The sequence below is a fragment of the Crocuta crocuta genome, unplaced genomic scaffold (assembly GCF_008692635.1).
Source record: "Crocuta crocuta isolate KB4526 unplaced genomic scaffold, BGI_CrCroc_1.0 scaffold130, whole genome shotgun sequence".
Lineage (NCBI taxonomy): Eukaryota > Metazoa > Chordata > Mammalia > Carnivora > Hyaenidae > Crocuta > Crocuta crocuta.
In genome coordinates, this window is record NW_027527920.1 from 9757393 (window position 1) to 9784626 (window position 27234).

General features: G+C 50.7%; 3 protein-coding genes and 1 non-coding gene across 7 annotated transcripts in view; 1 reads left to right on the forward strand and 3 right to left on the reverse strand.

The window, feature by feature from the left end:
• Positions 1-371: 371 nt before the first annotated feature.
• Positions 372-6158, forward strand: PPIB (peptidylprolyl isomerase B). The gene is made up of 5 exons (XM_077747391.1): positions 372-553; positions 1302-1415; positions 2332-2425; positions 5069-5253; positions 5815-6158. Exons 1-5 carry the CDS (start codon positions 419-421, stop codon positions 5935-5937), a joined length of 651 nt encoding a protein of 216 aa, XP_077603517.1. The 5' UTR covers positions 372-418; the 3' UTR covers positions 5938-6158.
• SNX22 (sorting nexin 22) lies at positions 4567-9799 on the reverse strand. Of its 3 annotated transcripts, none has more exons than XM_077747365.1 (7): positions 9642-9798; positions 9225-9308; positions 8744-8848; positions 7891-7985; positions 7517-7577; positions 7195-7262; positions 4567-6728 (listed from the first exon to the last, which is right to left on the reverse strand). In XM_077747365.1, exons 1-7 carry the CDS (start codon positions 9714-9716, stop codon positions 6443-6445), a joined length of 774 nt encoding a protein of 257 aa, XP_077603491.1. In that variant the 5' UTR covers positions 9717-9798; the 3' UTR covers positions 4567-6442. The 3 variants fall into 3 exon arrangements, with proteins under 3 accessions (XP_077603491.1, XP_077603498.1, XP_077603505.1); XM_077747379.1 differs by having other exon boundaries at positions 6414-6728; positions 7517-7549; XM_077747372.1 differs by lacking the exon at positions 9225-9308 and having other exon boundaries at positions 9642-9799.
• Positions 9800-17955: 8156 nt separating this feature from the next.
• On the reverse strand, positions 17956-18118 carry LOC144219217 (U1 spliceosomal RNA). Its single transcript, XR_013331344.1, has one exon. It is a non-coding gene; the product is annotated as a U1 spliceosomal RNA (small nuclear RNA).
• Positions 18119-21501: 3383 nt separating this feature from the next.
• Positions 21502-27234, reverse strand: part of SNX1 (sorting nexin 1) — a 38290-nt gene continuing 32557 nt past the window's right edge. For both annotated transcript variants that reach the window (XM_077747409.1, XM_077747400.1), the window contains exons 11-15: positions 26598-26803; positions 23691-23834; positions 23072-23152; positions 22526-22597; positions 21502-21932 (exon numbers count right to left, since the gene is read on the reverse strand). In XM_077747409.1, coding sequence (XP_077603535.1) covers positions 21882-21932; positions 22526-22597; positions 23072-23152; positions 23691-23834; positions 26598-26803 — 554 coding nt within the window. In that variant the 3' untranslated portion in view covers positions 21502-21881. The remainder of the gene's footprint in view (positions 21933-22525; positions 22598-23071; positions 23153-23690; positions 23835-26597; positions 26804-27234) is intronic.

Below are 27234 nucleotides of genomic sequence, written 5' to 3' on the forward strand. Positions count from 1 at the left end.
GGCAGAGCCGGCCAAGGGATCGCAGCTCTGCATGCTGGGACTTGTAGTCTCCTCAGAGACCCAATCCGCGCGCTCTTCGGGGCGGGGCGGGGCGGCGGTGCCGCCTTCCAGGATTCTCTTCCCGTGGGTGGGCGTTGGCTTGCTGGGGAACCAATGAGGCCACAGTAACGTGGCAGCCACCCACGAGCCCGCGTCTCAGCCAGCAGCGTCGGCGAGTCGGGCTCCGCCCCCCGCGGGGACCTACTACCCGGCGCCAATTTAGAGGGGGAAACTAGGGCTCGCCACAAGCCAGGAGGCCGGCAGGAGCCCAGGTTCCCCCCTATGGCTGCACTCGGTGGAGGCGCCGGAGCCCACGCTGACGCGTCCCCACCCTCTTCCGGCCCTCGGCTACCCGGGCCGCGCTCGCTTCGCTCGGTGGATGCTGCGCTTCTCCGAGCGGAACATGAAGGTGCTCTTCGCCGCTGCCCTCATCGTGGGCTCCGTCTTCTTCCTGCTGTTGCCAGGTCCCTCCACGGCCGACGAGAAGAAGAAGGGGCCCAAAGTCACCGTCAAGGTCCGTCCTCTCCTCTCCAAACCTGCCTGGCAGGGCCCGCCCTCCGTCCCCGGGGTTCCGGCTTCGGCGCCGCTGGTTAACGGTGTCCGAGGCATTTCGGCCCCCGGAGCTCAGGCCCAGGCGTCCTCAGCTTTGGCTCAGCCTCTCCCTGGGTTCCCGGCTGTGGCCTCGTGGCGTCCGTGCGGTCCTGCTCATTGAGACCGGAGAATGCTCGGCTCCTCTCCAACACCCCAGCCCCTGCTGTGATCCAGGAGCTGACGCCCGGCTTGTCCAGCTGGGGCTGGCACTGTCAGCCTCAGAGCAGTGTTTTTGCAAATACCGTCCAACCCCGGGAAAATGGTGAAAGATCACGTCTGCCAAACAATCCTTTTTTTTTTCTTTTTTAACTTGGGCCAGATTTTACGCACTTCCAATTATAAAGCAGAGCAATCTAGTATAAACGTGCGTGGTGAGCTTAGGCTCGCCTCTCTATGGTTTTTTGATGTTCATTTCTAGAAACTGTGCTCATTATTTAGATTAAAGGTGGTTTGTTACGCTGTAGTCTAAAGGGAGTGCAGACAAACATTTTCTAGGAAAAGGGTCATTAGATTCTCATGGTATAGTTTTTGTCACTACCAAAATCAGGTTCAGAATCACTGTTTTCAAAATACCGCTCTCTTTCCCACCTTCATGGTATAGCTTCTTGGGCCCTCCCTTCCCTAGCAAGGCCCCTTTAAAAGGCTAACTTTGAAATGGTGTTCTTCCTCAGGTGTATTTCGACCTGCGAATTGGAGATGAAGATATAGGCCGGGTGGTCATAGGTCTTTTTGGAAAGACCGTTCCAAAAACAGTGGACAATTTTGTGGCCTTAGCCACGGGAGAGGTAAGTGGCCAGAGCAGAGGTAGTCCAACTTAAATGAAGTGAAGTTGGCAAGTAGAGCTGACAGAAAACTGAAGTCCAGAGCATGGCCTGTCTGTAGCCGGAGCCCTCACTGAGTACCGCTGCCCTGTAGTACTAGGAACCAGTCACATCTTCTGGGTTTTATAAACTGAATCCAGAAATACAGCCTGGTTTGTTTGTTTGTTGTTTTGAGAAAATTTTTATTTTTAAGACATTTCATTAGTCATGGAAACATATTTGTAGCCTTTGCACCAGAACTTTCTCATAAAGGTAAAGAGCCCAGAGCTTCCCAAGTTTTAAAGAAACAGTGCCCCATTTAAGAAAGTTTATATTCCTCTTAACTCTAGAGAACAAATTGGTGGTTACCAGAGGGGCCAGGGGTCGGGGATGGGTGACATAGGCAAAAGGGACTAAGAGTACACTTAGCAGGATGAGTGCTGAATACTATATAGAATGTTGAATCACTGTATTGTACATCTGAAAATAATATAACATTGTGTGTTTTTATACTGGAATTAAATTATCAAAGGAAAAAGTTCTTATTCTAAGTTTCCACTGAGTCAGCAGGTAACTTTTTGATGTGTTTTGGTCAGTTTTCTTGGATCTGTTCTTATGATTAGAAAAACATAACAGGGGAAAGGTGGAAGCTTATGTGAAGTAGAACTGTGTAAAGTGAGAATTATATAAAGGCAGAGGAGGGTGCAGTCTTGGCCTCTCCCGGATCTGTGTGCTGCATGCCTGGCCTGCAGGAGCTGCTCACTCAGGGCACATCCAGTGATGAATCTAGTCATCAGTGGTGTCTCTTTTCTGAGGAGTTGTGGGCTGCGCTCTTGGGGGGCCTACCTAATACCTGCCTGGTGCCTCATGCCACTTCTCACATTTTCATTCCCTTTTCTAGAAAGGATTTGGCTACAAAGACAGCAAATTCCATCGCGTGATCAAGGACTTCATGATCCAGGGTGGAGACTTTACCCGGGGAGATGGCACTGGAGGTAACCTCACATCGTCTGGGGTCTGTTAGTGCAGCCTCCAGCATGCGGGGGCCGGGCGGTGTTGGGTAGACCTCCTTCTAGCCCAGCTCAAGTCAGGACTGACGCCTGCATTGAGACCAGCTGCATAGCCTTTGTACAGGGAACCCAGTACAAGAGAAGTGAGGGGGTCATGTGGATATTACCCTGCCAATCAAGGCCTGCAGCCTTGATGACTTTTCTTAAAATATCACCTGCGGGGGCGGGGGGCAGCAAAGTGTACCACATGGGGAGGTGATTCTGGGTCACGCATGCAAAGCCTGAGTGGGCAACTTTGGAAGCCCCAACGAGGTTGGGAGCAATCTCCCCCCAGAGACCACTTGGCAAGAGCCGACCAAATGTCTTTGCATCACTTGTGCATGTAGGACAGATAGCCTGGACTTCCCTAACCCATGGGTCTCACCATACTTGGGTGCCCAGCATGCTCTTCCCTCAAGACTGCGGCTGCCCCTTACTGCATCAACAGATAGTTATAGTTATCGGGACAGGCTTTGTGGTAGGTGCTGGGTGCAAAAATCAGTGGGACAGCAACTAGCTTTCACTGCTAACACCTGAAAATGCACAAGTGGGCTGTAATACTCAGGCTCTGTCCTGCGGTTGTTCACCATCTAGGTGGGAGGTACCAGGTGAAAACAATATGGAAGCTATGTAACAGCACAGACTGAAGTGATAGCCATTGGCAGCAATGCTGTCAGAGGTCAGAGTAGACATGATGCAAAGCACTGATCGCACGGGGTCAGACACATTCGGGTGAGATCTGCCATCTTTGTGCTTTGTGACATCAGGCAAGTGAGTCCTCTGAGCTTCAGTTTGTTTATGTGAAGTAAGAGTGGTAAGAGTTGGGGGTGCTACGTGGTAGGTGCCCGGCATATGGTAAATAGGCCATTGTCAAGGTGCCACCAATAGAGGAATCTCTTCCGGGCCAAGCCGATCAGAAAGTAGCCTTGTGAATGTGAGGGAAGATTTGAGCTGGGGTCCTGGCTGGAGAGAATTTGGGCAAAGAGGCAGGGCCAAGGTGAACCTAGCTCACTGGGGTCCCAGAGTGGCGGGTCAGGGCCAGACCTAGGAACCTGGGCTTTGTCCTGCATGGAATGCGGTTCCATTGAACGGAGGACCCAGGCGCAGAGGAGCTTTAGGGAGGATGACGTGGCAGTTTTTATAGGTTTAAGATGCTCGCGAGGGTTCTCTGGCATACGCCAGTACTGCTCTGAGCATTAGCGGTACCTGCAGCGGGGATAGCAGGAGTGCAGAGGAAGGACGCACAACTAATGGGGGTGAGAACCATATGGACAACATGCAAAGGAAAAGTCGAAAGGATAACAAGTCTGGAGGGAAAGATGACAAAGGTTGAGCTTTAATTCAAGAGCTATTCATCTGAGTTTAGGATTCCATGTGTGTTGGGAAAGTGATTAAAGAGTAGATGTGGGAAAATCCTGCAGTCGGTTGAGATTTACAAAGAGGACTCTGACTGGGAGGCCAGGAGTCACTGCAGAGGGCCGGGTCCCCTAGCCTCGGTGTGAGATGTCCCTGTCAGCATCTAGGGACTCTCGAGTTCAGCCTTCCCCACCTGCTAGAGTCAGAAATACCCCCCTGGAGAGCAGCTATCCAGGACAGCTCCCCAAGCGGGGTCCAATCTGTGGAACCACAGGATGAAAGTAAGGTGTTCTGATGAGGGAAAAGCTTTGTATGCAAGTGAGTTTGCAAGGTATTGGGTAGGGGCACCTGGGTAGCTCAGTTCAGCATTCAACTCTCGATTTTGGTTCAGGTCATGATCTCACGGTTTGTGAGATCCATATTAACAGCACGGAGCCTGCTTGGGATTCTCTTTCCCTCTCTCTCTCTTCCTCTCCCTCTCTCAAAAATAGAAAAAAAAGGTGTTAGGTAAAACAAAATGAAACTTTGTTACTGGGTTTCTTGGGGCCTATAGTCACTAATGCACAGCGTGAGTCTCTGAGACAGGACAGGAAAAAAGAAGGGGACAGGATTTCTCCTGGAAGCAGCTCTGAAAAGTTCAGTGAGGATGTCTGAAATGTTGTAGGGGTCTGCCCCACTCCCTCTGGCGTGTACCTTGGCCTCAGACCCGTTGCAGACAAACACCACACACATCAACAGGCAGCTTTTATTTTGTATTCATTAATAAGAGGCTCTTGATTTTCTGGAACCCAAGTGGCAGCCCCTCCCCCCCTTGTCTCAGTATCTTTTGTGCTTTTAGGAACAAAAGCTGTCCTCTTCCAGAGAGCTCTTAACCTCTCATGTACCCTGCATAGCACCTCTCTCCACCAAAGTCCCTCAGAGTTCCTGTGGCAGACCTCTCAGACCATAGCTAAGGGTAGCTGTTGATCTATGCCTTATTTAAAATCAACTAAACTCTTTTCTCACAGTAATCCATTGATCGGGTGAGCTGTTCACTATATCAGTCTGGCATCATGCCCCACTTGGTCTGTCGTCATGATTTGGCTCCAAGACCACAGGGTAGGAAGGTGATAGGTTTTATGTCCTTAGAATCCATTTGAGCCTGGTCTGGCACCAAGGTCAGGTCGAGTCCCTGGAATCCTCACCCCAAAGATCTGGGCCTACTCAGCTTCCTGACCTACTGTCTCATCCCAGGTAAAAGCATCTATGGTGAACGCTTCCCTGATGAGAACTTCAAGCTAAAACACTACGGGCCTGGCTGGGTGAGCATGGCCAATGCAGGCAAAGACACCAACGGCTCCCAGTTCTTCATCACAACCGTTAAGACAGCCTGGCTAGATGGCAAGCATGTCGTGTTCGGCAAAGTTCTGGAAGGCATGGTGAGTTTCAGGGGCTAAACCCAGGCAGCTCTCATCAGGAAAGCACTGTATATTTTTATCCTTTTCCCAAAAGGGAACCCAACTTCACAGCAGCATTCAGGTCTACCAGCCTGGGGTGAATCAAGAACTACCCTACGGCTCTGTGTCCGCAAGTTCTCCATTCTTCCAGCCCCAGGCACAGGCTGGCAAGAAGGCCTGTTGAGGCTGCCCGGGTGCCTCCATTTCACCCAGTGATGTGCAGGCACCCCCCCTGAATTGTACTGGACACAGCTGAACACGATGTCCCTGAGAAGCCACTTGGTACCACTCCCCAAGGCACCCTTTTCTTTCTTCTCGCCCTTAGCTCAGCCTGGCTCCTGCTTCCAAGGATCAGAACTGTTGCATCCTCTGGGTTCTCCCTGCCCTGGCTACAATTCTGTTGGGATTTTGGTGCCTGGAGCTTACATGCTGTTTTGTCATATGGGCATCTCCGCCCTCCCCGGCCATATTGTGGGGCCTCTCTGCCTTGCGGGGTGGACCTCTTGACCCACTCTGCTTTACTGCTTCTGCCTTGCTTTCTAGGAGGTAGTGCGGAAGGTGGAGAGCACCAAGACAGACAGTCGGGACAAGCCCCTGAAGGATGTGACCATCGCAGACTGCGGCAAGATCGAGGTGGAGAAGCCTTTTGCAATCGCCAAGGAGTAGGGCCCAGGGACTTCTTCCCTTTGAGCCACCATCTTTGTGGCCCTGTTGCCCTCCGGGCGGTAAAGACAGCCCGCCACAGGGCTCGGTGCCGCACTGGCCCTAGTGCTGGCATCAGATGGAGCGGACCCCTCCCCTCACATTCCACAGGCCTCCAGGCCCCGTTTTGTAACAAACTCCAATCCGTGCTGACCAATAAAACAAAAGGTGGGGTTTTTTTTTTTTTTAAACCGGTGTGTGGGCTGGGTTCTTGGACCTCCAACACCTACTCAAGTCTGTCCTAGCATGGCTGGGCCTCCTGTGGCAAGGGGGTGCCTGTCCCCTTCTGAGGCTCTGGTCTGAACCCTTTCCCAGATGCTGCCCACAACATTCCAAGCAGAAGCTTTTACTTCCTGCTTCTAACCTTCGCCACTACCGTGCCTCAACCGTTGCTCGTCCTCTGCCCCTTTCTGGGGTAGGTGAAGAAATACACCTCTCTCTTTTCAAAGCCTACCTCTAAATTCTCCCTTTATTCCTTATCCCCTGTTGTCCCTGCCCTGGCATCTGGGGTTGGTAAGTCCTGGGTCGGGACCACTGGGTCGAGGCCAAGAGGGACCCAGCCTCCTGAAGCGGGGGCTCCTACGCTGAGGCACATGCCTGTCCTGGCAGGTGGCCCATAGGCCTTTGGGCTGGTCAGGGCACCAGTGGCAAAGGAGCAAGGTGACACGGAGCCTCTGGCTGGGCTGTAGCTGAGCTGGTGCCGAAGCCATAGAGGCCCTGGAGCACGCCATTCACCACCATGTTGGACAGAGGCTCTGGGGGACAGAAAGAAAAAGGAAGGAAGGGGTGGCGGACTGCAGGGGAATTGAAATGGGGCAGGCCGAGCTTCCGGCCTGCAGCTCCGAGAGCTCCGCTGCCCATCGGCTCAGCCCCCTCCTCAGGAGCAGGAGTCCCCACCGAGGCCAGAGGTAACAGAAGTTGGCCGCCCCAAACGGGGCCTTGGCGTTCCTGGCTCACATCCTGTTCACATGAACTTGGTAAAGCCAAGCAGGTCAAGAACGGAGCCCAGGAGAGCCAAGTTGGTTTCACCATGTCTGCCTCATCAAGGAGAACACAAAGCAGCCTAGAGCAGCAGCAGGACAGGTGAGGCCCCAAAGGAGGGCATTAGGAGGCAGACGCTGCCTGGGGGTCCGGAGCTGAAAAACGGCAAGTTCACCCCTGACTCCCACCCTGCTCCAGAGGCCCTAAATACGGATTATAGGTCAGAGCCCCCTGCCTCACCTGGGGATGGAATGCAAACGTAGGGATCCATGTGGAAGCTGATGACAGGCCGGTGGTGCAGTTGGGAGCTGGGGGAGGGAGAGGGTGTCTAACAGTGGAAGGGGAGGGGAGGCTGGGGCAGAGTCTCCTGTCGGGTGGAGGATTAATATCACCAAGCACCCAAAAAGGAACTGGGAAGTGGTCGCGGGGAGGCACGGACGGACGGAGAAACCTGGACCAGTGGGATGGGCCAGACGGCAGCAGGCCTAAGGCCACTAGGGGGCAGCCTGAGTTGGGCGGGGAGGGGGGTGAGGGAGTGGGAGGAGCTGGGGCTTCCACTTGCCTGCTGTTCTTTGGCAGGAGCTCCGCCAAGGCGCTGAAAAACGGAGACCCGCTGTGAGCGGCTAACGGTGTAGGAGTTGGGGGAGGCACGCTCGCATGAGGAAGGGGTGGAGATACGGCAGCCCAGCACAACACCTCCCAGGGGACCACTGCTTCTATTTGTAACAAGCTCAGTTCCGGAGGTAGCTGGGGTAACCAAGATGGTCTAGAAAAGTCCCTCCGCCCGGGGCAAGAAAGCTAATGAGGGAGGTCATGTCTCAGTCTAAAACCTTTCCTCACCTGCTTGCTGCAAAGATCCCCTGTCCCCCCCACACTGGGGTCCCCCCAACACTGGGGCCCCTCTCTTGCCCAGCCATGGCCCTTCGAGGTGCTCACCCCCAGCTGCTGGCCTTAGGGTCGGTGGAGAAGTGCCGAAGACTCAGGAATTCCAGTAACTCCTTGGGCACATCCTGATTCAGGTATAGGACACCCTGGGGAGAACAGAGGAAACCTACAATCAGACCCAGCTATATACATACAGAGCCCAGTGCAAAATGGAAATGCTGAGGAGCCTTCCAAAATGACTAAGCCAGGGGCCCCCCGGGTGCCTCAGTGGGTTAAGCAGCCAACTTCAGCTCAGGTCATGATCTCATGGTTCATGGGTTCAAGCCCACGTCGGGCTCTGGGCTGATAGCTCAGTGCCTGGGGGCTGCATCGGATTCTGTGTCTCCCTCTCTGCCCCTCCCCTGCTTGTTTGTACTCTGTCTCTCTCAAAAATAAACATTTTTTTAAAAGTTCAAAAAACATCAACAACAAAAAAATGACTAAGCCACAGCAGAGCATTAAACCAAGCTTGGGCCCTTCTCAGCACTGGGCCCTGAGTGACTATATGAGGTGGATGCCCAGGAAGCCAACGTGGCCTATAATCTGGCATCACTGTGAGGAAGAGGTGGGGGGAAGGGTTCCCACCCAAATCCTCATGTTGAGGGTAGCACAGGCTCTCACCCTGGAAGGAAGAGAGAACTAGCTTTCACTGAACTCAAACCAACTGCCTTGGGTTACCTCGTTCCATTCTATCAATACTGAGAGGGCTGTTTGGACCCACTACTGTTCAGAAAATTGAGGCTTGGGGTAGGAAATAACACGCTCAAGATGTGGGTCTCCTTCACTCCCTGCCAGCACCTCTCCATCTGGGTCACACCTCTGGCCCAGCAGGCTGGGGGGGCAGCAGAGTGAACCCCATGCATACCTGGATATAGGCCTCCAAGCCCTGCCGCCGCTGCTCCAGTCCTCTGGTCCTCCAGTTGGGCAGGCGTTTTGAGGGGAAGTCGGGCACTTTGTACAATTTCTTGATCTGCCAGGAGGTTACCCCGGTGCCATCAAAGCATTCTGAATGAGCCCTCAAGCTCACTGGGGCCTAGCCAAGAGTCTCCACAGCCCCGCCCGCCTCCCACCTCCAAGACCCTAATGAGTGATGGTTGGGACAGGATGGAGAGAGGCCCCAGCACCCTCCTCCCCCAAACGCCCGAGGTCTGGCCGGCCACGCATTGGCACCCACGGCTGCACCCTGCCCCTCTGCAGCCACCCCGCAGCCCGCAGGGAGGTCTGTGCCCAGGACAGGAGCCCTCCAGGGACTGGGGCGGCAACGGGGGTGGCAGAGGCCGCAGTTCGTCTCCCAGGAGGTGGGCAGGAACCAGGCCGAGGTCGGTCAGTCGGCGGCTGAGCCTCACCCTCTTGTGCAGCGCGTGGAACTCGCTGTAGCGCCTCTGCACGGTGTGCCTGCGCCCGCGGCACAGCACTTCCACTCGGAACACCTGGCGGGCGCGGGCAAGCGGCCAGGTGCGCGTGAGGCCCCGCGGGAGGGCTCAGCGGGACCCGCGCCCGCCACACGCCCACGCACAAAGCAGCCTAGGAGCCCAGCCACTCTCCGGAGACCCTCCCACGCTCCCCACACGCTTAGGAGTGAGGGAGGACAGAGCCGCCCCCCAGGTCCCTGCAGTCCCTTAGGAACCTGGACCGTCGTCCACGGAGCTGGCAAACCCAAGCGGCCCGAGACCCTCGGCAGGCAGGCNGGGTCCCCACTGTGCTCCGCGCGGGGAAATCTAACGGGTCCCCGCGTCCCCTCCCATCCATTGCTCCCCGCTCACCATGTGGCCTTTCTCTGGGCTTTTCCTGGGATCCTCGGCCTCAGGTCCCACAGACGGAATGTGAACTTCCAGCATCAGCCCCAAGGCTCGAACCCCTCCGAGCGCAAGGCTCGGAGCGCACTCTCCCGGCGTAGATCACCTACCCCTGTGGGCCCGGCGTGCCGGGACCCGCCCCTCGGGCTCGCAGGCCCCGCCCCAAGCTGGCCTCGCCCCGGGCGTTCCCTCCCGCCGCGGAGCCCTGCGAGGGGCTGATTAGCTGGCGCGCGGGTAGGCGGGACCGGACAGCGCCCCCTGAGCCCAGTGGGGCGCAGGTGGGGACGCTTCGGCAGAGAGCCATCCGTTTGTCAACATTTTCTGAGTGCCCGCTGACAGGAACGTAGATGAGCCAAAATTTCACCTACTCTTTATTGAGCGCCTAGAAAGGACCAGGGCCTGTGGGAGCTGGGCAGAAAGGGAGGCGGGGCCCAGACCTAGGCGCCTATCTTGGGGGCCAACCAAGGATGTTCTTTGCGTTCCTCACATCCTTTCCCTAGACCAGGCTGCCCTCCCCTCTCCCTCTCCTTTCCTCCACCTTTCACCTGGACCCTTAAAGTGCATCCACGCCTGGGTAGGGCTTGGACCAATTTGGCTTTGATGTCCACCTCTCCCAGCATCCACAGTCCCCTTCATTCATTCATTCATTCATTCCATTTATTTATCTTTCAGTCCCAACCTTCTTCAGATATAGTTTGTCGGAAAGAAACAGTTTAGGGACCTGTGCTCTGCTTTGAGAATCAGATAGCTTGGATTTCCTGAACTGTGTAGACCTGTTCTCATCTGCAAAATTGGATGATATGCCTAAGGAGGGTGTATGAAAATGGAGAGGATCCCTGTTAAGCCCTCAGCATAGCAGGTGCTGAGAAAATGGCAGCTTGATGGTTTGTCCTGGAGGCAGAGGTGGGTGGTGTGCGTACAGGGCAATAGATGGGAAAGAGGGACAGTGGAAGATGGCACTAGGCTGCTACTGCCCACTCCTCTGGGCAGGGCCTTCCTGGGTATGAGGCAGGATTTAATCCAGAACTCTCACCTCTTGAGCTAGAAAGGGCCTCTGCTCCCCTACTAAGCCCCCCTACACTCTGCTCCCATAAGGGAGCTGTCCCATTCAGCAGAGTCCTCAACTCCCCTGACTTCCCCCAACTAAGGCCTGGGCAGGCAGTGGATGGAAGGAGGACTGGAGGCCTCATGGTGGGAAGGAAGAAACAGAGCACCTGTCTTAGGGTTAGAGGCTGACAGTGGAGGGGTCACGGACTCCCTCCCTCCCCTGCTAGTGCAGAGGTGCTTCTGAGCTGGAGCAGAATCTCTCCCCATCCCCACCCAGTGCTGCCCCTAGAGACAAGCTGAGAGGATGACCCCTAAGGGGGAAAGCAGGTTTCACCAATATTATGCCCCACACTTTCTTCCCTCAAGTTCCATCTCACAAAAGCCCCAGAATCAGGATGGTGAAACTTGCCGGAAGGGAAACGACCCAGCATGAACAGAAGTGCTGGGATTTCATTTCCTCCCTTGCACTTTGGAGCCTCCTCACTCAAAGAGCGTGTTCTCGTTGTCTACTGATCAGGGAGTCCTCTCGCAGGACCCTCGGACCTCTAAGCTTCTCAGTCACCTATCCTAAGGACTGCCTACCACGCAGAAACGGCTACATCTCCTAATGGATCTCCCTGTTTTTCCTCGCCTCCCTCTCTCATACAAGGTCCATTCTCTACCTAGAGGCACAGACCACCATTAAAGCACCTGCTTGAAACCTTACGAAGGCTTCGTGTTGTACTTTGGACAGTCCGCTCTCTACCACAATCTCCAGAGCTCTAAGTGACCTAGCCCAGCCTCCACCTCACATCTCATTTCCTGTCCTTCCCTTTGTGTACCAGGCCCCAGCCACAGTGACCTTCCAGTTCTTCAAACCCAACGAGCTCTTTCCTGCCTTAGGGCCTTTGTGCTTGCTGTGACTCCTCACCTAGTGCGCTTAGCCTAAAAATTTCAGTTCTTGGCCTAAAACTCACCTCCTCAAAGAGACCTTCCTTCCTGACCACTTAGACTATCATATCACCCTGTCTCTGCCCTTATTCCAATACATAGTTACTGATTGTTTATTGTGTGTCTCCCTGGATTTCCCGATCTGCCCCCGGCTCTGAGTGCCATCAAGCCAGTGTCTTATCAGTGGTTGCTGCCCTGGTGCCAAGAATCTAGGAGACACTCAAAAACCATTTGTTGGTTGAAAGCCTTTCTGACTGAATGGCGGGAGGGGACGTTGGGAAAAGGCTGGGGAGAGGAGGGAAGGCTTGGGAGGGAGGCAGAAGGGGGAGGAGTTAGAGGGGTAATAACAGGAATCCTCTGCCCACCTTCAGAGCTGGAAATCTCTCTCCCTCTCTCTCTGCAGATTGTTGCTCACACCTTGTTTATGTGCTTAATTTTCAGGTGTTCCTGAGAAACCTCAAATCAGTGGATTTCCATCCCCAGTTTTACAGGGAGATTTGATGCACCTGACTTGTAAAACATCGGGTAGTAAATCTGCAGCTCCTGATTCTGCAGTGTTCCGCAGCCATGAGTGAAGATCGAGTTGAAGAAAAGCAAGATCCTTGGCCTGGAGACATTTTAAGATGTCTTTGGGAGATAAAACAAGCTATGGAGAATATTTTCCTGTAAAGAGGAATACGTGACACAGTGTAAACTCCAAAGCACTTATTATAATCAAAGGAAAAGCTTGTTTTCTGTATGCTTTAAGCACTGGCCAGCTCAGTCCCACACACTATGGAACAGGTGTGTAGACCCTCAAAGTGACTTCTATTTTTAGAAGGAGTTTTACCTTGCAAGCCTCTGTCTTTTCTCCATCACCCTCTAACACATGACTTTCATTTCCAAGTTTCTAAGTGAAAGGGGCTTAAAAGTACTGGCTGGTCACACAGTCTTGGCCAAAGTATTTCCAGATTAGATTAAAGACCAGTGGTTCTCCAACCTCTGCAGGCATCATCGTCACCTACAAGGCCTGTTAAATCTCAAATAGGGCTCTGAGCCCAGTTTCCCTAGCAGCTGGGCCTGGCGTGGAGCCGCACGGTGTGCCGGTTTTCACAACTTCCCGGGTGCCTCTGCTGCTCCGGGTTGGGGACCACATTGTAGAGACCAGTCTCTCAACTCCCATACCAGCTCCTGAAGATGAGGCTCATGGCCAAGCAGAGGGCAGCAAGGGCTGGGGGCAAAGGTGTTCCCCTCCTGGGCTCTTTCTGGTGAGCTGCCCTCGGTGGGGGCGGGGCAGGTGGGATGGACCGCTGCTCCCCCGGTGGCTGGGCCCTGCACCACACCCCCCCCAGCCCTCCCGCACTGGCACACAAAGCCGCTTTCACTGGGCCAGTTTGACCCAGCTCAGGAGGTGGTTAACTCCTTTAAGAAAGCACACAGCTCTAGGGCTTGTGGGTGCAGCTGGGGCACTGAGAGGCTGGATTCTTCCCCACAGGGACACCACTGGGCAGCGGCCGGACGCTTCACCCAGGGAGGGGCGGGGGAAGAGTTCTGTTCACCTGGGCAAGCTCAGACTGTTCCCTGAGCTCAGGGTCCTATCTGCACAGCAGAGTGCTGTGTGTGGATTAAAAGACATCATGCTTCCAAAGTGTTTAGCTTGGGCCTGGCACACAGTAAATAAACATTAGCTATTATTATTTACTGAATTATATGAATTCGCCCTAGATCAAAACGGTGGGTCCATCGTTACATATGGTCCATCCTAATACACTGTTGCTGATTCAACTTTAAAACAAACTTTACTATTCCTCTTTCAGTTTTTCATATTTTCCTGTAAAGAGGAATACGTGACATAATGTAAACTCCAGAGATTGCAGGGTTAGCTTAAAAAATGAACTATTTTAACTACTAACTCTGGGATCAGAATTTTCCTAATCTTGTCAATATTGTGCAACCAAAAAAAGGAACAATCAATGGGAAGCAGAGTTTGGTGTAAATCAACAACCATCCTGTTCATCCTAACAGCCTCTGACTTCTTACTGATTGCCTTTCTAATGAGTCCATCTTATCAATTTTAAATAGTAAAATAAAACAATACTGGGGCGCCTGGGTGGTTCAGTCAGTTAAGCGTCCCCCTCTTGATTTTGGTTCAGGTCATGATCTCATGGTTCAGGAGTTCGAGCCCCATGTGGTCGGGCTCTGCACTGGCCTTGCTTGGAATTCTCTCTCCCTCTCTCTCCGCCCCTCCCCCACTTGTGCTCACTCTCTGAAAACAAATAAATGTAAAAAACAACAACACAATGCCTTTATGCTGAATACTGGGCTTCGGTGTAGATGTCTGAAAAAATAGTTCTGCTAAAACATCTTAAATTATTGAGAAGTCTAAACTCTTCATTTTATAGATGAGGAAACTGAGGTGTGAGGAAGGAGAAGTGAGCCCCCGGGGGAGGGTTGAGTTAGGAAGGTACCTTTGATAAGCATGTCCTGCCAGAGCCCCAAAAGCAAAGTTTGGCTCAGGGTAGGCTGGTGACCTGCTTCTCAGGGGACACACAGGCTCTAGCCCTGGGGCTCCAGCCAGCGGTGTCCCCCTGTCCAGGTGACAAGGACAGCTCAGTTGCTTCAGACATGACCCAGGGCGGAGCAGAGGGAGCTGGCAGAGGCCACCCCAGCCACCTGCCATCCAAGGCTGCACAGCTTCCCAGGGAGGGTTTTTCTGGTGCTACAGCAACTCCCAACACCCCTAGAGAGACTGTGCCAGGGAACCATCCACTCAGCCCCTCGTGTGCCCAGCACGGAGGTTCAAGGAAGAAAGATGTGCTCAGGAAGTCTCAGGTCACAGGAGTTTACTGTGAACAGTTGTGGGATGGAGAACTGAGGCCAAGAGGAAAGCCGGGCCGGTGGCTGGGAGGGGCCACAGCCCCAGGCCCCTGAGGTCTGGAACTGAGATGCCCCCACCTCCCACTTTCTGTCTGTGGCTTCTCAGCAAGTGCAGGTTTAAGTCTCTGCCACAAACGTCCTCAGGTACTCACCCAAGCCGCTCCTCCGTCTTCCAAGAACTTTTGCTCTTGCTCCCCAACTGGGCCACACACTGTGCACGTCTGGGGAGAGAGTATCTCGCAGAGGTCAGAGAAGCTCACATGCCTATAAGGCCGGGGGTGACATGTCCTGAACAGGTCTACTGTGTGGATTTGTTCAAGTCTTTAAGAAAACAATTTAGTGGGTTAATATCTAGGTTCCTCTTGTCCATCCCTGTCTCAGATGTGTGGGACGTGGTGTGGCAGATGAGCTGAGTCAAGCAGATTGGGTTCAAGTCAACCTCTGAGTGCTGGGGTGTGTGTGACCTTGGGCAAATTGCTTAATGTCTCAAAGCCTCAGTCTTCTAATAAAGATAATGATGCCTACCTGGGAGTTCTCTGGTGCTAGATGTCAAAGCCCAGAGGCACCGAGTAGGTGTTTAACACATGACAGGCCTTATCCTTAGGCCCCTCAGTGGGAAGGGATTACCCTGTTCCCATACTTGTTCCTACCTGCCAGGTGCCTTATCGTTATTTCTTGTGAGGCTGTGTGTCATCACTGCTGTCACTCAAAATGGAAGAGGAAGCTGAGAGCTCTGAAGCTAGGAGGAGGGCACTCATTTGGAAACAATGGTCACACCCCTTTAGGGAAAGGTCCTAACTCAGATTGGACAGTTTTTCTGTGACTTTTCTGGACCCAAAGTGCATCCTATGGACGCTGTGCAGCTGGCTCCTGGGAGCAGCCCTGGGGGTGAGTGGTGTGTTCTGCCCCAGAGGTTTGGTCATCACAGCCAGAGGGGTATTTCCATAACTGACAAGGGCAAAGTGGAGGAATCCTGGCTGAGGCAAGCCATGGTGGCTGTCGCCTCTAGGCCTGCAGGCCTCCCCTGGAAGATGGAGACCATTCCTGCCAACCACAGCAAGGCCTACCGGACCCCAGATCAGGCCTGATTTCTGAATCCCATCCAAAAGCACAAGATCTGGGCCCACAGGCTCCTAAAACAACAATCACCAGAGCTGAATGGTGGCCACTGTCCCCTTAGGCTGCCTTTGTGGGTGGAAGAGAGCATGGAGATGGGTAGGAACAGCACAGTCCATGATCTTAAGGAGTTCAGAGCCCCAGAGGCTAAGGAGATCATCTCAGAGATAACAATGCACACTGGGTGAGAAAGACCAGAGGTTTAAGAGGATGACAAAAAATGACAGAGGAGGAGGTGTTCCCATTCCAGTCTGGGGGTAGAATGAAAAGTGTATCAAGAAAACTTCCTAGAGAATATACATACAGAGTAGGCCTCAAAGGATGCACTGGATTGTTTTCTCAAAATGAAAACACTTTATTTAATTTTTATGATTATAAAAATACATAGAAATTCCAAGCAACATAAAATGCTATAAAAATTTTAAATAATGCAAAATTCCGTCCTGCTAGGGAAATCGTCATTAACAATTCAATCAACATCTTTCCCATATATATAAACTTATATATATATAAACTTACACCATACTGTACATGTAATTCTATAGCCTTTTTTCACTTATAAATGGTTTCCTTATTAATGAATATAGCTATGTATCATCTTCAATGACTGGATATCCAATTGTATTATGTACCATAATTCATTTAATCCCTTCCTGCTGTACATTTAGACTGATTTCAATTTTTACAACTGTAAACAATGCTAAGATGGGCCCCTCTGCAATCTTCTTCATTGACTTGGTTTCTAGACGTGTCTATGAGAATCCCCAGTGAATGTTCTGACATGTTCACCAGTGCTTTCCACCTGCATCTACTTCCATTCCCATTCAAGACGGGTGTAATTCTGAGACTGAACAGAGGGATGGGTGCTGAGACAAAGCCCACCATTAATAAAAAGGCTCCTTAGGCCTGGGCTGCACAGAAGTGAGGAAGGAAAGAGCACATCTGGGGGCAGTTTCTGTGAGGCGTCGGCATTGCTGTGACGCACTAGGACATAAACAGGAAAGGGGAGCGGGAATCCTCCCACAGAACACTGAGCGTGCCAGGTAGCAGAACCTCCAGTTGAAGATGGTTCAATGTTACTCTATTTGGCATCTATTTTGACCCCAATCTTTGCTGGGGACCATGGAGTTACAAAGACGTACCGTACTACTTCAGAGAGCTGACTGTTTGGCAGAGAGCGCCAACATTAACCACACATCTGGTGTCACAAGACATTGGCAGACGACGTACACACCCTCCTCACGGCCAGCAGACAGGGATGAGTGGCTCTCACCCATTTCTAACTCTCAACTCAGGCCCAACTCTCCCCAGGTGCAGAGCAGAAAATCTTAGCCAGTGTTTCTGAAGACAGAGTGTTCGGTTCCGGAGCGTGACAGTTGCAGCAAAGGTCTGTCCTTCTTTGCTCCAGGAGGGATCACTATCGTCTTCCCCTTGCCTCCTGCTCCCCTAGGCTGCCATGGGGAAAATTCCACCACTTTAGGGCCTGATGCCCCTCAAAACCCATGGTTTCCACTCCCATTTGAGCCATAACCATGCTCAGCAATGGACACTCCTCCATCACCATGCTCTCTCTTCAAGAATCACTTCCCAGTTCCACCCTTAGCAGATTTCATTATCATCTCTCGGTTTTTAAATTTTGAGCCGCAAAGGCATTCTTTATTTTCTTTAGAGTTCCCAGCTACAGGTGCATTCAGAATGAAAGTCTTCTGGAAGAGGTTCAAAGTTACAAATACCTATGTGTGACACTTTCTGTCATACCCACTTCTCATTTAATCTGTCACTAAGTACTCATATTGAATGCTGGGGTCTGTCCAGCTCAAAGTCCTCATGCTCAGGACTCTGGGGCCCAGAGATTCTTGAGGGAAATAACACATGGGGCAGTGGGGAAGTACAGACTTGTCTCCACACCTCTTCTCTAAACCACTTGACTCAAAATAGGAAAACCAGATATCCCTATGAGAACACTTTAATTATTAAGCAGGAGACCTATATTCTGTGCCCCACCACCCATCTTCCTTCCCCACGCCTCCTCGCTTGGCAGCGAGGCTCCCTGCTCTGTGCGTTTGTCCCCAGCCACAGCTCTGATGGCAATTCCCTTTCTCTCCTCTGAATTTTACTGACATGCTAAGTCTGACCCCTACCCTTTAAATAAAACAAAGCCTCCTTTTCCTGGGTTTCTCTCTCACCTCTCAAGATGGGCCTCCCTTCCCATTCAGGGGAGCACTTACACCACATGACAGTCAGCACTTACTGCTTCTGCTCCAAGCCTACTTTGCCTCCTGTGTTCCCTGTGTCATGAAGGGCTCCCTTCACTGTCTATCCTTTCTCCCCCTAGGGGAAAGCACAATCGCAGCCCCCACTACCACAAATTATTCAGTCGAGCTTCCCACATTTGGGGAAATTGAGGGGGTCAGCACATCTAGAGTATAATGGACAAGCCTTGTCCTGGGAAAACCACCTTTGTCATCATGGTCTCTCTCCTGCCAGGTAAGTGTCGTTCACGGTATTACCCTAAAATCCCAGCCAGAAACCTGCAGGTCAAGCCACCTCATCCCTCAGGCCTCTCATCAGACCAGTGACCAGGTGCCTGTGGTTCCGGGAACCATCCACCTTCTGAGCCTCCCCCAGAGCCCATTCCTTCTGTCCTCCTCAGCAACCTGCCTGGCTCGGATGAACATGGCTGCTCTCCTTGCCTCCAGCCTCACACCTGATGGGTCTAAATCACAAATGTGACCACATTATTCCCTGCTTAAGTCCCTTCAGGAGGTCCCCACCCTTTTGGCTAATGTGCCCAGTGCTTCACAAGTCATATCAAGCAGAATGATCTGGCTCCTGCTCCTCATTGTCCGCAGGCTCCTCACTGACTTGACCCAGGCCACACCAAGCCACCTGCATTTCCCTAGGTGTGCTCACCTCCCACCGTCAGGAGACAGGGAGGCAGAATGCGCCCAGCAGAAGGGGCAAACACCTCTTCACCTTTAAGCCACAGTTCAAGCATCCTCTTCTCTACAAAGATCTTCTTCCTGAGTCTCCAGGTAGAATGACTCTTTCTTTTGTACCACTGTGCAGGCCCTGGACTCAGTGTTTGCTTTCTCAGCTTCCACGTCTGCAAGCTCTGTACAGAAATGCACAGGCCTGTCAGCCTCCAGTGCCAGATGCTGAGGACAAAGTTCTGAAACCAGAGAGTCCATCCCAAGGAAATAATAGACTTGCATCACGATGATCACAGGATGGAATATAACAAAGGATAAAGTTTTAGAATTAACTTTCTTTGGAGAAGAGAGTTACAAGTATGGAAAAGGGAGAAGACTTAGATAAAATGGGGCTAGACTCTAAGGATCTGTGTGAATTCATGCTAATATCTAATTCTTTTTATGTCGTCTCTCTCTCTTGCTATTGCTATCTATCTTCATCCTTACTTACTTTCTTGTTCTGCCAAGAGCCTAGAAGCAATGACACTGCAGGAGCAATGAACCCTCCCAGCACCCAGATCCTGGTTTCTAAATATATTTAATTCTCCATTAAAAGAAATTGAGACTCTGCAGAGAAATGGCTGATTCCAGAGCTGGGGCAAGGAAGATACAAGAGAAGCCTGAAATGTTTTATTATGCCAGAAAGTAAGAAAAGTATCTTAAAAAAAAAAAAGAATGGGACAGGTTAAAATATCATCTGAGATGATCTGAAAATTAAAGTAAATCAAAGTAAAGGCTTGCAATGCCCTTTGAGTCAGGTTGGAATCCATTCATGCATACTGATAAACAAGTAGATTATTAAGTAGAGAGAAAGGGAGCTTTTTCTTTAGTAGAATGCCAACCAGTAAATGCAGATTATGGAGTCAGAAAAGCACACTGGAGGAGGAACAAAGTATTTACATGATTCCAAAGTATCTCCCCACAAATTCCTTGTTAATTACAAAGGGGAAAACAGCAACCGAGTGGTCAGAGTTACCTTCAGCATTAACGGTATCAACTGACACCATGTACCAACTTAAAATGCACTGAGGAAGCATCACTTCTGTGATGTTCCCGCCTAATGGCAGAACTCTAATACAGTCACATGGAACCATGAGGCCAATCCAAATCAAGGGACATTCCACAGAATACCTGGCCTGTATTCTTCAAAAATGCCAAGGTAATGAAAGGCAAAGAAAGGCTGAGAAGCTCTTCTGGATTAAGAGAGACCCCCGTGATCACATGTTACAACTAAGCACCAGGAAAAAGGGAATAGCTACTAGGATAAGTGACAAAATTTAACTATGGACCATGGGTTATGTAACAATATTGTTTCAGTGTCAAACTTCCTGATTTTGATAACTATACTTATGGTTGTGAATCATGAGAGATGTCCTTGCTCTTAAGGAAATGCATACCAAACATTGGGGGGTAAAGGGGCACAATGTCTGCAACTTACTCTCAAATGCTTCAGAAAATACAAGATGTAAATACAGAAAATAAATCATAAAGCAAATAAGGTAAAATGTAAACATTTGGTAAATCTGGGTAAAGGCTATAAGGGAGTTCTTAGCGATATCCTGTAACTTTTCTAGACGAGTGAAATTATATTAAAATTTACCCAACAACCAAGAATCCAACAACAAGGGATGAGTCAGAATTATGGTACAATCACTCTGTGGAAGCCTTAAAATTACACAGCCTTACAAATAAAATTTGTGAAGATATGTAACAATATTGAAGAAATGCTTATAAAACATACACTGCTGAATGATAAAAGGATACAGAATATTCTGTGTGTGTATTATTACAATTTGCAAAAGCATACACAAGACTGGAAGGAAAAAATCAAGGGTGATAATACGGGTATTTGGGGATAGGGAGAGACTGAGTGACTCTTTCTCAAAAACAAAACAAGACCAAAAAACCACTGTTGAAAAAAAAACTTGCCAGCACCGCACCCCCCCACCCTGTATCCCTGCCCCCACCAGGCTGGTGCACTGGAAATCAGTGTTGTTTACCTCATTCCCTTGCCTCAGGCTGCCCCTCCCCAAACCTTAACCAGCCACCAAAGAGAACTAACAGAGCAGGTCTGGAATGGCCACAGAAAAGGGCATCTCTGGGGTTGGGGGTGGCGGACAGGAGTGGTGAGGTTCCACAGCAGGCAGTCTGCCAACCCTGTCCCACAGAGCAGCTTCACAGTCCTCTCTGACCAGCCAGCTCAAGCAGCTGTGGCCACAGCTGAGGGGAAGCCCGGCAACAGCACATCTGAGACTCAAGCCTCCCATGCCAGGCCAGGACAGAGACCCCTTTGAGCGCCCTTGGCCTATGCTGACAACACTCGGGCCCTGTTGCTGGCATGCTACCTCCTGGGCACAGAGAGGAAAGCTTCTTGGAACCTCAAAAAGTTTAGGAACTCTTGGATGACCTTATCTAGAGGCAGAGTGCTGGCTCTGTTGTCAACGGAGATAAAGCGTTAAGTCCTTATCAGCCCTTTACACTTTTAACAGGAATCAGGCTACTGAGGACTTGGCAGAAAGAAATTCAGAACAGAGGTCTGCTATCACAGGGTAAGACTCAGAGAGCCCTTGGCAGCTAAGGGAAACAGGGTGGGAATAAGAATGAGTCTGCCTCCTTTGCAGGAGAATCCATTGCCCCTCTTACTATAAGAGATGTCTTTATAACTCCTCCCTAAAAAAGTAGGAATAAGAATTAAACAGATTAAGAGACCCTCAGAGTAAGTAGCTGAGGTAGATAGAAAAAAAGAAATCCTGATTCCATAGGGAAGCAGTAGCAAAAAGCTTAAACTCCTGTGGAGAGAAACTTACTATACCTGGGCAACTTCTTTGTTCGGAGTATTCTGGACCTGTTTCCCAACTGCTCCCCAGCCTAAAGCAAAAAGCACCACCATTCTGAGTCATGTGACCTGATTTTAAAATATTTTATTACATAATCTTTTCATGGCACCATCAGGAGTAACAAAAAACGTTATTCCCAGTTCCTAACCACATCCTGAAAAATATACATTTGTATTTATATATTTATATCAATACTCCACCCCTATCCCCTAACTCCACCACCTAGTGTAGGTCTTTTGCTTAAAGCAAGAAACTACTCTCTCAGGTAAGAAAATATATATGGAAGCTAAATGAAGTAACGGTTAGAATGGGGACAGGTTGGTCGTGGGGGCAGGGAGGAAGGGGTACAGTCCAGGCTAGGCAGGATGCATCGCTGGAGTCCGGCAGAGGTGGAGGACAGTGTATAAAAAGGCAGCGTCAGGCAGGTGGGCTCTGGTGTCCTTGGTCCATTAGGAGATGGCCTTTGCCTCAGGAAGGAAGGCTTCCCAGTACTTTGCCAGCTGCAAAGAAGTGGGGACAATAAGCAAGTGCCCCCACCTAGTGGCAGAACCGGAGCCTGGGAGGGGAGCAAGCACAGTGCCACAGCACTTCCTCAGGAGCCTCAGATACCCAAAGGGAGGCCGGAGCTGAGGCCAAGCTGAGGAAATGGCTAGGCTGAGAGTGGACCCTGGACACAATGGCCAGGCAGCCAGTCTTACCTCTCTCTAGACTTAGAAGAAACATCAAGTGCAAAGGAAATCTCTAAACACAGTCCTGCTTCTGCCCTGGAGGAAGTATCCCTGCGGGGGCTACAGCTTTGCCCAGCTCAGTTAGTGCCTCACAATGGGGTCCATTGTTCAATACACTGGGCCTCAGCCTTAAGAGAGTTAGGTGTGGTACCATGGGGGTTACAGCGATAGTTGAGGTTTGTTCTTAAAAACTAACTTATTGTAGGTTTAGGGCTAATCACCTACTTAGCTTAGCGAAACACCTGCTAGATGCTCCATGTTAGAGGAAAAGGGCCATCCCATCCCATCCCATCCCCAAAGCCCCAACTAGGCAGCTGGCCTCTAGAGCAGGCAGAGAGAATGAAAGTCATGTGTAACTTACATACCTGCTGCTGTGAATACAGGAGTGTCTCAAGGTACTTGATCACGTGGTTTTTGAAGTCCTTGGATTTTTCTTTCTATAGGAGACAGGATTCTACACTGATCATCCAGACAGTTGCTCTGATCTCTCTTGATGGGATGGTGTTTATTGCTGACCAAGGCCAAACACAGCCACAGAAACTACAGCTAGCAGCTGGAATAGCTAGAATTTCCAGCCAAATAGCTCCTGCCAAAGCCTCGCAAGGCTATCTTGCATGGTTGGCAGGGGGTGGGAGGTGGAGGGAGAGAGGAGCAAGGAAATGGGACCAGAGGACACAAGACAGTTGCAAGCTTTGTGTTTTAACTTCTCTGGTCCAGCAGCAAGTGTAGGACAGCCACTTTGCCTCAGAACATAAATGTGAACACACACAGATGGCCATGTCTGTTCACAACAACTACCAAGTCACTGCCACTTCAACCGGTCTTCCCACTCAACAGACGTGAACAAAACCAACACTACCACTAAACAAGGTATTGTGCACTTGTGAGAAGTAGGATATTTTCTACCTCACCTCAAACCGTATCACTTCTTTTCGGACCACAGTTGAAATCCTTTCAAAGTCCCTTTCATACTGAGTCACTCGAGACTCCCACTGGGAAGAAAGGGAAAAGAAAGGATCACTTAATATTATGGTATCATTACTGGGTCGTAACCTTTGGAAAGCAATTCTACGTGTGAGACCTCAATTGGTCATTATGCCTGTTTGTCCCTCTGGGTAAGATTAGAAACCATATGGAGATTCAGTGTGTTAAGTCTGAGTCTAGGTAAAGGCCATTTGGCTGGAAAAGGGCCAGGCCTGATCTCGAAGATAGTTCTGGCACTCCAAAGCAAGGCTGGGAGTTCCAGAGAACTGAATTAGGGCTGTCGCCATACTGAATCGCCTTGGAGTTTTTCACAGACCCACCCCAGTACCTCTCCTGCAGAGATTCTGATTTGTCAAGTCTGGGTGGAATAGGAAGAGAGGAAAAGGGTTAGGCCTCAAAGCAAGCCTGGACTCATTCTCAGAGGCTTCCCCAGCAGCCAGTCCTTTAGACTCAATCAGCTCTCTCACCTACTGTGGGGTTTCAAGCATCTGTCGGGGGATGGGACCCAGGTTCATTCAGGAGCTGGTCTACCCTGGGGGGCCTCACCTCTAAGATCTCATCCTTGGCCTGCTGCAATTTGTCAGGCTTGTTGGCCCAAAGCAGCCGAGCCTCAGCCTCCCGCTTCTTTTGCAGCGTCGCTTGAGCATCCTGCCAGCGCTGCCACGTCTTCATACGCTGGTCGAAGGCAGCCTGTGGGGGTGGGGGGTTGGGGAAGAGCACAACCAGCCCTTCAGGAGCTCCACTGGCTCTGCCTGGGGCAGGGGTGGGGGCGGGCGGGCTCTCTCCCAGCAGCTGTGCTAGAGGACAGAGCAAGGGCAGGTTCTGCAGCCGCGTTAGTGCCCAGCTGGAAGCTTCACATCAAAAAGCACAAGCTTGGGTAAGACTCCTCTCCAAGGCTCCAGTGGGCCGGTGCCATGCTGCTTCATGCTACTCCCAAGGCTGGACAGTTGGGAGCACAGCAGGTGGCCTGATGCCAGCGCCCAGTACTGTGGCTTCTGAACTGCCTCCCTCCAATTAGTCCCTGGGGCTACATACTTTTCCTGAGGTCCTGCCTGCCATGTACCAGGAACTAAGAATACAGTGGAGAATGAAACATGTGGTTCTACTTTTAATGGAGCTTATAATATAATAGGAAAGGCTGACATATATTAATAATTGCAAATATATAATTATAAATATGCAGACTACAAAGTAAACAAGCAGATCTATTATCAAAATAACAAACCTGGGAGATATACCAGGGAAGCCAACCTAAGGAAGCAATCTTTAAATTAACACCCAAATAGTATACAGGATTAGCTTAACAAGTCTTTAAATAAATACTTGAAGCTACCATGGGGGACACGGCTTCCATCCCATCTATACATTCAACTGATACATATATATAAAAGCCCCCAAGAAGCTCCCCAAGGTCCACTTACTGGTTTTCCCAGTTTCCTGTTCTTTTTTTTTTTTTTAACATTTTTGTTTTTAATTTTTATTGATTTTACTTTTATTATTCTATTATTATTTTCAAATAAGTTCCACATCCAGCATGGATCCAGTATAGGGCTTAAACTCATGACCCTGAGGATAAAGACCTGAGCTGAGATCAGAAGTTAGATGCTTAACTGACTGAATCACCCAGGTGCCCCTAAATATTTTGAGTAATCTCTACACCCAACGTGGGGGTCGAACCCACAACCCTGAAAACAAGAGCTGCACACTCTACTGACTGAGCCAGCCAGGCACCCCATCCCCTGTTTCTAGTCCCTTGATCACATTTCCAGAGGACAGCTGTTGGCCTAACCAAACCATCCACCCTCACCACTGGCTTATTAGTAGCTTCAAGAGGCAGCCTGGATGAGAGATCTATACCTGGGGTCAGCCTCCCAGCCCTGTTCCAATTTGCTTTCTGCAGAAGTTTTCTGGATGTTTTCTAGGTGTCCTTAGGGCAAGCATTCACCAAAGTTTGAACCTTAAGGAATGAAATACCATCATATTTACCTTCCTCAGTGTTGACTGTCACTGCTGCTCACTTGCAATTTCTTAGCAGCTCTCAATGTCAAAGTATAGGTAAAGGATAACCTCATATACATGTAAGACCCAAGACTAACCCTCTGGGCTAAGGGCGGTACAGCTCCAGGTTCAGGGGAGAGCAGAAAAGAAGCATCTGCTCATCTCCCCAACCTACCACCCACTCATAATTATGAAGAGGGCTGGTGAAGGGTCTCTAAGAAAAGCCTAGCTTGCAGTTCTGCACTCAGGCATGCTGCCCCAGTCCCTGACTGGAGCTCTAGGCTGGGCCTCTCTCACGCTGTACACGTGAGCTCACCCAGCCTCGGGGGGTCACATCTAAGAGCTACACTCTCCTGAGACTCCAAACAATGCCCTCCTTAAAACCTTCCCAGGGAGGGCCCATCCCTAAAGTAGTGCCCCAGACTTTGTAGTCTGACCAGTTCTACGAATTCTAAAGCAGGTTATTTTTCCAGCCTCTTATCACTCTGGAGTTAGCAGCAAACCAAACAGCTGAGGAAGACAATGAGCGATCTCACAGGCTATAACGAGCAACTCTACTATGGAGGAAATGAGAGCCCCGGGAACAGCTTGGTTCTTGACAACGCAGGGGCTCCCAGGTCAGGGAGATGCTGGGGATGGGGAGTGAGGGTGGCTCTGTTCCAACTCAAGAGGCTCATCCTGGTCCCAAGCTGGAGCAGGGGCGGACTCAGGCCCTTATAAGGCAGGCGCCAGGCTCCCTCTTGGCTCTTTCCTCTGTCTCAGGGAGGCCATGCGAGAGGTAATATCACTGCCCACTGAAGCTTCTTTGGCTTTCTGAAAGGTTCTGGGAAACCGGACTGCCCCGGTTACCAGGAGAAGAGGTGAGGTGCTTGACCTGAGCGGCAGGCTGCAGTGTTGTTACCAGTGTGGTCAGCACAGCACACAAAGGACTCTGGTGACAAGCTCTCTCAGCCCCCTGGCCACACTCCTCCATGCAATGCCAAGCCGGTTCCGTGTAGTTACCTGACATTAGAGAGACAAGTGGAAGCCAGCAAGAGCTCTTACCAGGGCAAAGCCGCCGTTTACTGTTAAGGAGGCAAAGACCAAAGGACTGAGGAAGTGACTGCTCCAGGGGGCCGAGACAGCAGGTCTATGATAAGCCTCACTTGAAGAAAGGAGCACAGAGGACAGTGTGCAGCTTTAGCAATAAGAAGGGCCTACTTGGAAATTTAAGAGCAGTCTTATCTTCAAATACATTTTAAAAACTGGCTATGAGGCCTCAAAAATGATATAGTGATAACTAGCTAACAGTTAAAATGGATTTTTTGGTTCACAAGATACCTTCTCTCTTGAGAGTAGAAAAAAGTTACACCTACTTTCAACTATAATGGATGAAAATTTCTTGGGAAGGGGAAAAGCAAAACAAAGGCAAATTAAATAAAGGGGAGGAGAAAGAAGAAGGGAACAGAAGCTTACGCGGACTATGGCCAAGAGACGAATGTAGTCACTCAGGAGCTCAGCCAGGAGGAAGAAGTCATTATTGGCCTGTTCCTGGTGGAGCTGCTCAATTTTTTCTTCCACCTCAGCCAGCTGGGAGAGCGCCCGTGACAGTGCTGTGTTGTCCTCAGAGCTCCCAAGCATGGCTAGACTCTTTGCAAACTGGGCTGTGTTCAGTGCGAGCTCTGGAAGGAGAAAGACAGCGAGGCTTCTTATCTCAAGAGGAAAAGGGGCAAGTCAGCTGGCACTGCATGGCATGCCTTAGCAATTCTGCCTTCTGCGCATCTAACAACTGTGGGCTCTGAAACCCAGTCACTTACACCACGGCCAAGTGTACTTAGAAAAGTGAAGGGAGTACAGTGTGGTCACACGAGCAGGCGAACATCCGCTGTTCACCAGGTTAAGGCCTAGCCTCCCTGAAAGCAGCAGCTCCAATATTCCTGGAGAACTAGGGGCCAGTTAATACAAATAGGCCAAAGGAGTAATTCTAGTTCTTATGTTAAAGCTCATTGCTAGTAGTCTGTTGGCAGGAGAGAGAGTGAATGTACGTGCACAGTGCCATAGTCTCACGTGTCCTAGAGTAGGACAAACTTTTTCTAGGAAGGGCCAGATGATT

Bases quoted from the DNA above. Each gene is read 5' to 3' on its own strand.
- PPIB (XM_077747391.1), top strand. From the start codon at position 419: ATGCTGCGCTTCTCCGAGCGGAACATGAAGGTGCTCTTCGCCGCTGCC. The intron at 1,416-2,331 runs GTAAGTGGCCAG...TCCCTTTTCTAG, and splicing joins TGGCCTTAGCCACGGGAGAG to AAAGGATTTGGCTACAAAGA. The intron at 2,426-5,068 runs GTAACCTCACAT...GTCTCATCCCAG, and splicing joins CCGGGGAGATGGCACTGGAG to GTAAAAGCATCTATGGTGAA.
- SNX22 (XM_077747365.1), bottom strand. From the start codon at position 9,716: ATGCTGGAAGTTCACATTCCGTCTGTGGGACCTGAGGCCGAGGATCCC. The intron at 8,849-9,224 runs GTGAGGCTCAGC...ACCTCCTGGCAG, and splicing joins TCCACGCGCTGCACAAGAGG to ATCAAGAAATTGTACAAAGT. The intron at 7,986-8,743 runs GTATGCATGGGG...TGTTCTCCCCAG, and splicing joins GCTTGGAGGCCTATATCCAG to GGTGTCCTATACCTGAATCA.